Raw genomic sequence first — 13656 nt, 5'->3', positions numbered from 1 at the left:
GCCATTCATACCACGTCTTCTGGGCTTTTAAGGAAGACTTCATGGGATAGGCATGATTAAAGCATGGGCAATCCTTGCTGGGTTTTCCTGCTCGGTCGATTAGTATGAGGTGATACCCTTTTTGCCCAACCACATTTCTACATAGCTGTCCAATCTTGAAAGGTTCCAGACTACAGGATTTCACTTATATAACGTTATGAAATGACAAAATTATAGAGATGGAGAACAGATTAATGGTTGCCAGGTGTTTGGGATTGTGGGGAGAGGCGGGTGTCACTGTAAAGGGACAGTACAAGGGAGAACTCTAAAATTATTCTGCATCTTGATTGTGGTAATGAGTACAGAATGTACATATGATAAAATGACAGGAGACATAAATAGGCACATTGTACCAATGTCAAATTTATAATTTTGATATTTTAGTTTAATTATGTAAGATGTAACCATTGGAGAATACTGAGTAAAGGGAACCTGGGACCTTTCTCACTATATTTTCTACTTCTAGTAAATCTATAATTATTTTAAAATAAAAAATTAAAAAGGAACGAACCATTTATACATGTAAAAATGTTAATGAATATCTTTTAAAAGTCAGTTGGCAAAAAAAAAGCATATACTACATTTTATGCTTTCAAGAAGCCTAAGAACAGTCAATAAGTATATGAAGTATGTGAATGGAGAAAACTAATTTATGGTAACAGAAATTGCAAGAGTAGTTATCTGTGGGTGGATGGGTGGTGGGTGGTTTTTTGACTAACAAGGGGCCAAAATGAACTTGGTTTGTCAAAACCCATCAAAATGCTTGCTTAAGAGATAAGTTTTATTGCATTTAAATTATAGCTCAAAAAAGTTCAAGAGAACTAGAATTCATATTCCAAAAATGACATTTAAAAAAAGTTTCCTGGGAAAATAGTCCTTTAACATAAGTGATTATCTCTTCCACTCCAGCGAGAATTTTTTGAGCGCCTCTATGTAATGTACACCATTGGCTATTCTGTCTCCTTTGGTTCCCTGGCTGTGGCCATCCTCTTCATTGGCTACTTCAGGTAAGTGATGCCCAGCCACTTTCTCTATGAAAGGACATATTCTGTTTTCTATTCATAGAAGACCTAGAGGTCTCACAATCTGTGCCTCAAGGTATTTTCCCCAAATGTAAGTTTTTGAATTCAGTCTACTGTCATTATATTATTTAACTAATAATTTTTCAGGACAAATTCAGGTTTTGTTTGTTTAAAAGCTTAAAACATCAAAGCAGTGTGAAACCTTTAGGCCTACAAGTATGCACTGAAGGATATTTGTTTGAAAAGTGATACAGCATGGAGTTGGATAAGCTCCCAAATGATTTTGGTGCCACTGGATCAAAATTAATCTTAAGTAATCTTCAAAATTATCTGATGACAGCACACAGAGAAAAAGTATTTATTGCTTTTTGGGGGGTTTATTTTTCATCCACTTAAACAAGTGTCCAATCCCATTCAACTCGATCTAAGTCAGCACACAATTTTGACCACCAATACAGTCAGTTTTCCTTATTGGGGAGTTCTGCATTCCCAGATTCAACAAACAGCAGATGGAAAATATTTGGGGAAAAAAAGGCTGCATCTGAACTGAATATGTACAGACTTAATTTTCTTGTCATTATTCTCAAAACAATACAGTCTAACAAGTATTTATGTAGCAGTCACATTGTATTAGATATTATAGAGATCATTTAAAGTACACAAGAGATGTGGTTGTAAACAAACACTATATTATTTTATGTAAGGGACTTGAGCCTCTGCAGATTTTGGAATCTGTGTGGGGTCCTGTGTGGGAGTCACTGCTGAAGGGGGTGGGCTCACTGGAGGAGGTGGGCTGACCGGCGATGGCAGCAGTATCCCTGGGTGTCTTTCTCTGTGTCTAATGTCATCCATAGCTACACACTGACTATTTTTCTCCATAGACGATTGCATTGCACTAGGAACTATATCCCATATGCACTTGTTTGTGTCTTTTATGCTGAGAGCTGTGAGCATCTTTGTCAAAGACAGAGTGGTTCATGCTCACTCAGGGGTGGAGGAACTGCAGTCGGTAATAATGCAGGATGACCTACAAAATTCCGTTGACGTGCCTACTGTGGACAGATCACAATATGTAAGTGTTTCCACCATTTTCTCCCATTACCGATTTGTATACACTACAGATAAGGACACTTTTACAGCCTACTAAAATGTGTTAATTGGTTTGTTTGTCTCTGAACTCACTAAGATAGACTGCTGACTTGTACAGTGATGTTTTTCTCCCTCGATTCTTCCTTCTTATAACTCATCGTTTTAGATCCTTAGAAGTGCTTGTATGCTCCCCTCAAGAACGCTCTGGCATGGGGACTTGAAAAAGTACATGACTGGATGGCACTGGATGTTCGGACTGTAGCAACTGTTGTGGCTTACAACTTTTAAAGATGGAAAACTTACCAGCAAAACCAGGAGCTTAGTATTTAAAAGCCCATGATATTTAGTTTCTTTATTAAAGACTCAAAGATTGTTTCCAAAATAAAATGTATGGTACTAATTCTGCCCTTAAATATCCCTGTATTAGTAAAACAACCACCCAATAATTAAGTAAAATAGGCATAGTAGATTGATTGTCTTGATGGTGTGGATCGATACTCTGTATCTGTGCCTTTGCCCAGTTAACTCTGTAGTCCCTGCTGATTCTGATTCTGGACTGGCTCTGTGACGCACTGTGTCCAACGACAGAAGAAAGTGGAAGTGCTAGTGAGCCAGTTGAGAGTAGACTTCTATAAGTCAACCAGACAAAATGAGTCTCAGATCAGAACCTCCCAGCCATTTCACAGATTTATAAGCCAATCCATAACATTCATGTTAAATGCTTCTTGTTTTGAGTCACTAACTTTTGGGACAGCTGGGACCAAAATAAAATAAATTCAAAGTAGAAATATGGGTATTTTCTTCTTTATGCTTTTCTGTACTATTTTTAACATTCCCAGTGACTATGTGATGTTTTAATAAAGAGAAAAAAATAAGAAAAAGTGAATTTTTGTGACGTCAAATAGAAAAAAAACATTTCAAAAAGAGAATCAAATTCAGTCTTAAAAAATATTCCATTAAAATAGCTTTGTTTTGTTTTCTTAAGTCTTGATCTTCCTATGTACAGTAGACCTATTAGACTATAATAAAGAAACTGAAGACTTACTTTTTCTGTTATGATGTTGGCATCCAGTAAAATGAAGAGTTCTAATGTGATGCAATTCTGATTTGTTTGTAATAGATCGTGTGCAAGACTGCTGTTGTGATGTTTATTTACTTCTTGGCTACAAACTACTATTGGATCCTTGTGGAAGGTCTCTACCTGCATAGTCTAATCTTCGTGGCTTTCTTTTCAGACACCAAATACCTGTGGGGCTTCATCTTGATGGGCTGGGGTAAGGTATTTATATTTCTTTTCCTTTTAAACTGGATTATAGTCTTGAGCACTTTCTTTTTTTTTTTTTTTTGAGTTGGAGTCTCTGTCACCCAGACTGGAGTGCTGTGGCCGCTCCCGGCCACCGCAGCCTTGACCTGCTGGGCTCCGGCGATCCTTCCGCCTCAATCTTCCAAGGAGCTGGAATTGCAGGCATGCGCTACCACTCCCGGCTGATTTTTTGATTTATTGTAGAGATGAGGTCTTGCTGCCCAGGTGGGTCTTGAACCCATGGGCTCAGGCAATCCACTCATCTCAGCCTCCCAAAGGCGCGGGATTACAGGCTGAGCCACCGAACCCAGCCTTGAGCACTTTCTATTCTGTTTATCAACAGCATTCCTTCAGCAATTTTCCTAAAATAATCCCTTTCCTTCTTACCTTTATTTTTCTTTTTCTCTTTCATTGTGTATCGTTAGATGAAAATTATTAAAATCAAGTATTAAATTCTCCTAGTGATAGCAAACTCTTCAAGTTAATTTATGGTTAGTGTTCTTGGGCCAGATTTTTGAGACAATTCTTTGGAGGAAATATAAAAAAGCATATTGTGAGTCATACACATTTGAAACTGCTGTACTCATGCCTTACACCAGTGTCCTGTTTTATTAATAACTTCATCTTACTGTTCTTGATTTCTAAATGTCTAAGCTGTAATGACATATCTTTGATTTGTATTTTGAGGTCATATGATGGGAATACCAGAAAAGAATTTATAGGACCATCTTGACTTTTAGAAGGAAATTATTCAAATTACTTTTGATATGAGTAATTTTACAAAGAATACTTAGCTCTCATTCTAAAAATGATTTATCTGTATTGGAGGGATTATTGGATTAGATTCTAACTCAACATGCCTGGAGAAAAATAATTTGTTTGCTTGCTAAAACTTATGGGAAATTAAAACTCATGTGATTAAAATTTAGAAGAGGCTGGAGATTGACAATCACAGATCTCAGTTATTTTATTATGAAAGCAATTCAGGGAATGAAGGAACTGATAAATACCATAAAGAAAAAAAATCAAACAGAACTTCCAGAGAATACTATAAATATATATAGTATATATTTATAATATATATACATAATATATATTTACTTATGGAATTTCAAAATACAGCTGAAAGCTTTAATACATTAGACCAAGGAGAAGAAATAATTTCAGAATCTGAAGACTTGTCTTTCAAACTAGCTGAATCAGAAAAAAAAATTAATAAAATATTTTAAAAAGCAAACAAAGTCTTTGATAAATATTGGATTATGTAAAATGGCCAAACCTATGACTTATTGGCATTATTGGAAGAGAAGAAAGAAATAAAACAATCCGAGAAACATATTTGAGAGAATAATTCAGGAAAATTTTCCTAGTCTTACTAGAGATTTAACATCCAAATACAGGAAATTCAGAGAACACCAGTGAGATACTATATAAGGCAGACATCAAAAGGCATACAGTCATCAGAATATCCAAGGTCAATGCTAATAGATAAATAAGTAAATAAATAAATACATCTTAAAGGCAGATAGTGAAAAGGGTCAAACCATGTATAAAAGAAAGCTGATCAGGCAAACAGAGGTCTTCTCAGGAGAAACCCTATGAGGTAGACTAGATTGTACACATATTTTTAGTCTCCTTAGAGAAAAGAAACTGTTAACCCAGGATCTTTTTTTTTTTTTTTTTTGAGTTGGAGTCTCACTCTGTCGCCCAGACTGGAGTGCAGTGGCCGCTCCTGGCCACCGCAGCCTCTACCTGCTGGGCTCTGGTGATCCTTCCACCTCAGCCTTCCGAGTAGCCGGAATTACAGGCATGCGCTACCATGCCCGGCTGATTTTTTTTTTATTTATTGTAGAGATGAGGTCTCACTGCCCAGGCAGGTCTTGAACCCGCGGGCTCAGGCAATCCACTCACCTCAGCCTCCCAAAGGTGCGGGATTACAGGCTGAGCCACCAAGCCCGGCAACCCAGGAATTTTATATTCTGCCAAACTAAGCAGAAATAAATGAAGGAGAAATAAAGTGTTTCCCAGACAAGCAGACACTAAGAGAATGTCACTACTAGACCAGCCCCACAAGAGTTGCTCAAAAGAGGTTTAAACATGAAAAGTAAAGAATGATACTCACCACTAGCGATAAAAACATAAATGCAAAACTCACATAGCCTATAAAGCAGTTACCCAGTTGAAACCCCAAAACTACTAACTAACAACACTATGACAGGAATGAAATGTCACATGTTGATATTAATCTTGAAAGTAAATGACCTAAATGAACCACTTAAAAGATGCAGAATGGAAAACTGGATTTAAAAGCCACATGTACTAGTTAAACACACATTCAGAGTTAGAGTAAAAAGTGGAAAAAGATGTGTTATAAAGTGGACAACAAAAGTGAGCAGAAGTAGCTATTCTCATAGCAGGTGAAACAGTCTTTAAGCCAATAACAGTAAAAAAAAAAAAAAGACAAAGAAGGGCATTATATAATGACTCAACCAGAATAATTTCACTATCCTAAATATATCATGTACCCAACACCAGAGAAACCAGAATCTTAAATAAAATGCAACTTGACCCTATGAAAACAAATTGATGGTAATTCAGTGATAGCAGGGACTTCAATACTCCACAAATATTGCTTGACAGATTACTGATGCAGGAAATTTAAAAGGGAAATACTTGACTTAAACTGGATTATAGACCAAATGGACATTTACAGAATATTTTACTCATAGTTGCAGAATATACATTCTTCTCACCTGCGCATGAGCATTCTCCAAAATTGACCATATGCTTGGCCATAAAGCAAGTTCTAGCAAATTCAAAAAATTAAAAACTATATCACGTATCTTCCCAGACCACAGTGGAATAAAATTAGAAATCAATACCAGGAATAATGTTCAAAACAAAGGATTAATGAAATGAAAAGTTGGTTCTTTGAAAGGATACACAAATTGTCAGACTGTTAGTTAGACAGACTGCTAACAAGAAATGAGAGAAGATTCAAAAAAGCCTAATTAGAAATGGTAAAGTTGGCATTACAAATGATTCCATGAAAATACAAAAGCTCATCAGACTGCTATGAAAACCTCTATGCATACAATGTAGAAAACCTAGAGGAAATAGATAAATGCCTGGAATTATAAAAACTCCCAAAATGAAACCAAGGAGAAACAGAAATTCTAAGCAGAACATTAATGAAATCAAATTAGTAATAAAAATATTTCAGCAAAAAAATTTTCAAGAAGAGAAGGATTCACAGCCCAATTTTGCTAGAGGTACAAAGAAGAACTGCTACTGACCTCACTGAAACCCTTCCCAAAAACAGAGAAGGAAGAATTTCTCCCTAGTCATTCCCTAAATCCAGTATCACCCTAATACTGAAATCAGGGAAAGAAACAACTATAGGCTAATATCCTTGATGAACATACATGTAAAAATCCACAAAAAATACTAGCAAACTGAATCCAACAGCACATCAAAATTGAATTTATCACAATCAAGTGTGTTTTTTCTAGAGACACAAGGATGACTCAACTTACACAAATCAATAAATGTGATTCACCACATAAATAGAACGAAGAACAAAAACCATATGATCATCTTAATAGAATCAGAAGCAGCATTTGGCAAAAATCCAACATCCCTTCAAGATTGAAACCCTCAGTAAACTGGATGGCAAAGGAGCATACCTCCAATAATAAGAGCCAGCTATTTGTTGTTAACCCATAGCCAACATCCTACTGAATGAGAAAAAGTTAAAAGCATTTCTACTAAGAACTGGGTCAAGACAGGGGTGACAACTCTCACCACTTTGATTCAATGCAGTAATGGAAGCCCTAGCCATAGAAATCAGGCAAGAGAAATAAGTTAAAGGTATCCAGACTGGAAAAGCAGAAGTCAAATTACTGCTGTTTGCTGATGACATGATAGTATATCTAGAAAGTAAAGACTCTTTCAGAAGACTCTTATACTTTTTGAGCAACTTCAGTAGTCTCAGATTACAAGATCAATGTACTAAAATCTGTAGTTTTTCTATACACCAATAACATTCAAGGTGAGAACCAAATGAGATTGCCCATTTACAATAGCTGCAAATAAGTAAAATACCTAAGAATACATTTAACCAAGGAAGTGAAAGATTTAACAAGGAGAACTGCAAAAGTCTGATTAAAAAAATCAGAGATGACACAAAAAAGGAAAAACAACTCCTGCAAACTAGTTCAGCCTCTACAGAAAACAGTGTGGCGATCTCTAAAAGAACTAGAAACTGACCTTTCATATGACCCAGCAATCCCCTTTTGGGGAATATACCCTAAATCACTCTATAAAAATATTTAAATGACTTTATAAAAAAGACATCTGCACACACATGTTTACTGCAGCATTATTCACAATAGTGAGCCAACCATGCTGCGCATCGAAACCGGACTGGATAAAAAAAATGTGGTGCAAATACATGATGGGATATTACACAGTCATAAAGAAGAGCAAAATTATGAATTTAACAGTAATTTGAATGGATTTAGAGTCTATAATACTCAGTGATTTATCTCAGAAACAAAGAACTGAGTACCACATGTTCTCACTCATACGTGGACCCTGAACATTTTCCATAATTCTATAAGAAAGAGATTGGCAGTAGCCAGAAACTGCCAGGGGAGAGGGGAGAGCACATAATATTAACAAGGGTACCTGACCTCAAACCAGGCAAAGTGGGGACCAAAAGGAGTCCCAAACTTTACCTATATGGTGACCACTTTTATATCTAATCCTGAATTATACCCTACATCTTTAAAATAAAAGAATAAAAGAAGAATCAACATCATTAAAATGACCATATGCCCATAGCAATCTACGTATTTAACACAATTCCTATTAAATTACCAACTTAATTTTTCACAGAATTAGGAAAAACAATCCTAAAATGCGTATAGAAGTAAAAAAAAAAAAAAAGCCTAAATTGCCAAAGCATTCCTAAGCAAAAATAACAAATATGGATGTGTCACATTTCCTGAGTTCAAATTATAACAAGGTAATGAAAACAGGATGGTACTGGTACAGAATTTGACATGTAGATAAATGGAACAGAATAGTGAACCCAGAAATAAAGGCACATATCTGTAACCAATTGATCTTCAATAACATTGGTCAGAATAGACAATAAGGAAAGGATACCCTGTTCAATAAATGGTGCTGGGAAACTTGGATAGCCATATGCAGAAGAATAAAACTGGGTCCCTATTTCTCACCATATACAAAAATTAACTGAAGATGAATAAAATACCTAGGCCTAAGACCTGAGACTGTAGAAATCCTGTAAGAAAACTTAGGAAGTCCTCTTTTGGACGTTGGCCCAAGTAAAGAACTTATACTGAAGATTCTAAAAACAAATGTAACAAACACAAATTTAGAATTATTAAGCTTAAAAGTCTGCACAGCAAAAGGAATAATCGACAGAATCCATAGGCAACCTGCAGAATTGGATAAAATATTTGCAAATTATGCCTGTGATAAAAGACTAATATCCAGAATCTGCAAAGAACTCCAACAACTCAAACAAAAAACAACCCACAAACAAACAAACATTAATAACTGGGCAATAGAATGAACAGACATTTGGCAAAAGAAGAAATACAAGCAGCCAATAAACAAATAAAAAAGTTCTCAACATTCCCTATCATAAAAGAAATGCAAATCAAAACCACCATGAGATGCTTTATTCCCCTAGCCAGAATGACTATTATTAAAAAGTCAAAAAACAACAGATGTTGGTGAGGTTGTGGAGAAAAGTGAATGCTCATACACTGTAGGTGGGAATGTAAGCTAGTTCAACTCCTGTGGAAAGCAGTTTGGATATTTCTGAAGGAAATAAAAATAGATCTACCACTTGGCCTAGCACTCTCACTGCTGGGTATATACCCCAAAGAGCCCAAATCACTCCACCAAAAAGATATCTATACTTGTGTGTTTATTGCAGTGCTATTTGCAATAACAAAGTCATGGAACCAAAATAAATGTGCATCAAAAGTTGACTGGATAAAGAAAACACGATATATTCAAAACGTAGACTGCTATGCAGACATAAAATAGGATGAAATCTTGTCTTTTGCAGCAAAATAAATTGAGGTGGAGTCCATTATCCTAGGTGAACTAACTCAGAAGCAGAAAATTAAATATCACACATTGTTATGTATACGTGGGACATAAAGATGGAAATAATAGGCACTGCAGACTCCAAAGTAAGGGTGAGTGGGAGGAGGGTGAGGATTGAAAAATTACCTGTGGTGTACATTGTTCAATAATGGTACACTCGAATCCCAGTTCCCACCATGATGCAACGTGCTGATGTAACAACAAACACTCACGTGTACTCCCTGAAATTAAAATGAAAAAGGAGAAAAAGTAATATTATGCTTGGAAAAAAGTACTATAGGTTAGATAAAAATATTTATTTCTCCCTTTTTAAGGTGCTTCCTTGCTTCTGAAATGTCTTGTTTCCATTATTGTCTCTATGCATCCATTTAAACTTCTTTCATAAATGCCACATAATGAAAAGTCATCTGTTAAATGTTTCAGTCCTCTATTGCATTGTTTCACCAAAGTTATGGTTTTGGTTCAATATCAGAGTCTAGTCAACTGTAACAGGAACTGAACAGTCAACTTTTACTGGGAACAAAGGACTTGTGGAAAGTCAGTATAATGACTTTGATAGCACAAGCTCAGGAGGTATTCAGCATTTATGAAGGACAAATATCTTATGCTCAAATCACTAAACTAACACAGCAGTCACTCTTTGTTAAGCTACTGATGCATGCAAATACTTCTATTTTGAGCTACTATGAACCGAAAAAGAAAAAAAAAAAAAAAAAGAAAGAGGCTTAACTACTCAAAACTTACCGATTTCATAACTGGCTATATAGCCTCTTTAGTCTCTCTCTTTTAGAGAGAGAGAGTTCTAATGTTTTAAAACAACTGCATCCCTCAACTTCTGATGAACTCCCCTCCCTCCTTTTTGTTTCACTCCTTGAAAGCATGTGGTTGTTAATGTGGCAGGAATCAAAGTAAATGCACCAACCATTGCCTACCTCTGACCCTAGAAACTTCAGTTTTCTTCTGGCTTTTTCTTACTTCTCTCAAATAAAAATTGGGCAATTGTCATCTTCAGACTTTCCGGAACAAATAATATCCATGTTCTCACATAATTCTCAAGTTGACATGATGAAAATTTAAGTAGACTTTTCTTGTTCACATATCAATAGAGTTCAGGTCTGTTTTTCTCTTTCAACTGCTAATAGTATGTTCTTAGGCGTGGTGAGTATGAGGGGAAAATGTTAATTTAAAAAAAAAATACAGTCTCTGAATCCTTTTCTGATTGCAGGTTTTCCAGCAGCGTTTGTTGCAGCATGGGCTGTGGCAAGAGCAACCCTGGCTGATGCAAGGTAAGGGGAAAGAAGAAAAAAAGAGAGACAGCCTTTGCCATTCTCAAGACGCAGACTTCCTGCTCAGAATTCACATTTGCTGCTATTCTTGATGCCATTACTCTTTAGGGATGTCATGTGGGAAATTACCTTGATGCATTACACTACCAGCAAGATATTCCAGAGATCATGGAAAGGAAGATTCATGGCCAGATTAAGATGTTTAAACTTCTTGGTTTATGAAATAATCTTAAAAATATAGTGTGAAATGCAAAAGGAAAGAGATGGATAAGGCAATCCACTGAGGATGGAGCACAAGCAAGTGGATACACCACTTCATCTCTGGAATTGGCAGTGTTTATACTTCCTCTCATACTCTCTGCCACATCACCTTTCCTTGCTGGTTATGATGTTGTGAGGACCAGAGGTGAGGTGGCAGGAAGGGAACCTACAAGCAGAAGGTGCACAGGGCCCGTGACACACACATTCTGTCTTAGAGAGACACGGGAACAAGTACCTTGGCTTTCTTTCTTTTTTCTTTTCTTTTTTTTTTAGCGATAGCTTTCTAATTAGCCTACTGAGTAACTCTGGGTTTTATGTGTGATTCTTGTCTTGGATAAAGGACATGTAAGAACAGGTTTTGCTAATCATTAGTTGAATTAAGACCTCAAGAATAGTTGGCACTTCCTGTGTATTAGGGATAGTTGGTGGATCTTGTATATTTAGGATATCATGATCTTTAGTACTCAGTTGCCTCGTATACCTTTAGAACCTACTTATGGGCTCTACTTATTAATAGCTTATCTATATTAAATGTAAACTTTGGGTTTCGTCTATCCCACTTATCTTCTTATCTTCAATAGCAGAATTTATTCTGTTTCATGTTAAAGCAAATGCATATGAGAAGTGGAATCTACCTCTAACTGTGAGTCATTAGGATTTTTCCAGCAGCATGGGGCTAATTTAATGCAGCATTTTAAAATTGTGGGCAATGATGATCGGTGATGATGGTAAATTACTTTTTCTTTAGATTTTGACAGACCTGAGTTTAAGTCTTAGTTCAGCTGCTGCTAGTTTGGGGACAGTGGCAAAGACACATGACCTCTTTCTGTATCCATTCCTCATTTAGAAAACAGAGATAATAATACATGCATGTCACGGGCTCTGCAACCACAATACAGGTGAGCAGCATGCACTCTGTGCTCCCCTCGCCCTTCCATCCCTTCCACTTTTCACTAAGAGGATTTTCCAGCTTCAGGCTCCCAGTGTGGTAGCCCCACAAATGTCTGAACACTGCTCCAAGGCTCAGTACCCCTTCTTAGAGCTCATTGTCAGAGGTCATCAGTAAGCCCTTTTGCAAACACGTCTGCTGCCATCACTGCCTCTGCTGTGCCCATCCTTACTGCTCCTGCTCCAGGGAGAGAGCAGGTGAGCTGTGCACTTTCATGGGCCCACAGCACAGATTCCATGGCCACAGTATAGAGAAGTAGTGAGCGATCTGCACATACTTCAGCGCCCCTGCCTCCTCTGCTTTTTGCCAGATGGGGCTCACCTACTTCTGGCCCCCAGTGCAGAGGCCTCACCTCTGCCTGTATACTGAGGCCAAGACCTGGCACCCTCTCTGAGAGCGCAGATACATAAAGTTGCTCGCAAGTCTTTTGCAGCCGCCACTGCCATTGCCTGCTCTTGTTCTTAAGCTCTATATATTGGTCTGCAACCTGAACTATACCACCTAACAAAAATATACTGCTACAACAAATATTGTCTGAGATAGTCACTGTGCAATCTTATCTGCAACCAAGGAACCTGTACAGAGCAGTGGCCCTCTGAATGTACCCAAAACAAAGTCAATTGACTACACACAACACACGCCACAGCTATACTCAAAAGGGAAAAAAGAAAAAGAAAACCAAGCTAAACTAAAAACCCATCTCATGATAGCAAGCTTAAAAAAATTAATAAAATAAGCAGCACCCTCAGATGTGAAGTAACTAGCACAATAACTCTGGTACTACAAAAACCAAATGATTGCACCAGCAACCTAGCAATGACTTTTAACCAAAATCAATTGTCTGGAGTGACAGATACAGAATTCAGAATAAGGATAGCAGAAAAACTCAGTGAGATCCAAGAGAAAGTGAAAATCCTAAACATGGAAGACATAGTAACAACCTAGGAATTAAAAGATGCCATGACCCTTCTCAAAAAGGAATCAAACTGAACTTCTGGAAAATTCACCTCAGCAATTTAGAAAACAAAGTCACAAATCTTAACATTCCCAGGCAGAAGAAAGAATTTAACAGCTTAAAGACTGTTCCTTTTAATTAACTCAAAGATTTTTTAAAAAATGAACAAAGCCTTCAAGAAATGAAATTATGCAAAGAGATCAAACCAATGATTTATTGTCATTGCTAAAAGTAAAGAAGAAGGTAAAAGCACCTTGAAAGATGTACTTGAGGTCATAATTCAAGAAAACTTCCTCAATCTTGCTAAAGACATCACCATGCAGAAACAAGACATTCAGAGAACTCCTTCAGGATATTAAATGAGACCACCATCCCCACAGTGCATTCTTATAGCAGACTATCCAAGATCAGTGTGAAAGAATAAATTCTAAAGGCAGCTAGAGAGAAGGACCATATCACCTATAAAGGGAGACCCATCAGACTAACAGCAAACTTTTCAGCAGAAACTCTACAAGCCAGAAGAGAGTGGGAGTCCATTTTTAGCATTTTTGCAGGGAAGAAACCTCAGCCAAAAATTTCTTACCCACCAAACTAAGCTTCAT

General features: G+C 36.9%; 1 protein-coding gene across 1 annotated transcript in view; it reads left to right on the top strand.

The window, feature by feature from the left end:
- Positions 1 to 948: 948 nt before the first annotated feature.
- Positions 949 to 13656, top strand: part of PTH2R (parathyroid hormone 2 receptor) — a gene marked incomplete at its 5' end in the record, with an annotated part of 48460 nt that continues 35752 nt past the window's right edge. Inside the window, 5 exon segments of the mRNA XM_008070132.2 lie at positions 949 to 1046; positions 1943 to 1970; positions 1972 to 2133; positions 3271 to 3424; positions 10829 to 10889. Coding sequence (XP_008068323.2) covers positions 949 to 1046; positions 1943 to 1970; positions 1972 to 2133; positions 3271 to 3424; positions 10829 to 10889 — 503 coding nt within the window.

This window comes from Carlito syrichta, unplaced genomic scaffold (genome assembly GCF_000164805.1).
Source record: "Carlito syrichta isolate Samal-C Ts95f unplaced genomic scaffold, Tarsius_syrichta-2.0.1 Scaffold313082, whole genome shotgun sequence".
NCBI classification, from domain to species: domain Eukaryota; kingdom Metazoa; phylum Chordata; class Mammalia; order Primates; family Tarsiidae; genus Carlito; species Carlito syrichta.
The sequence above is the reverse complement of the archived record's forward strand: the minus strand, read 5'-3'. Positions and strand labels throughout refer to the sequence as shown.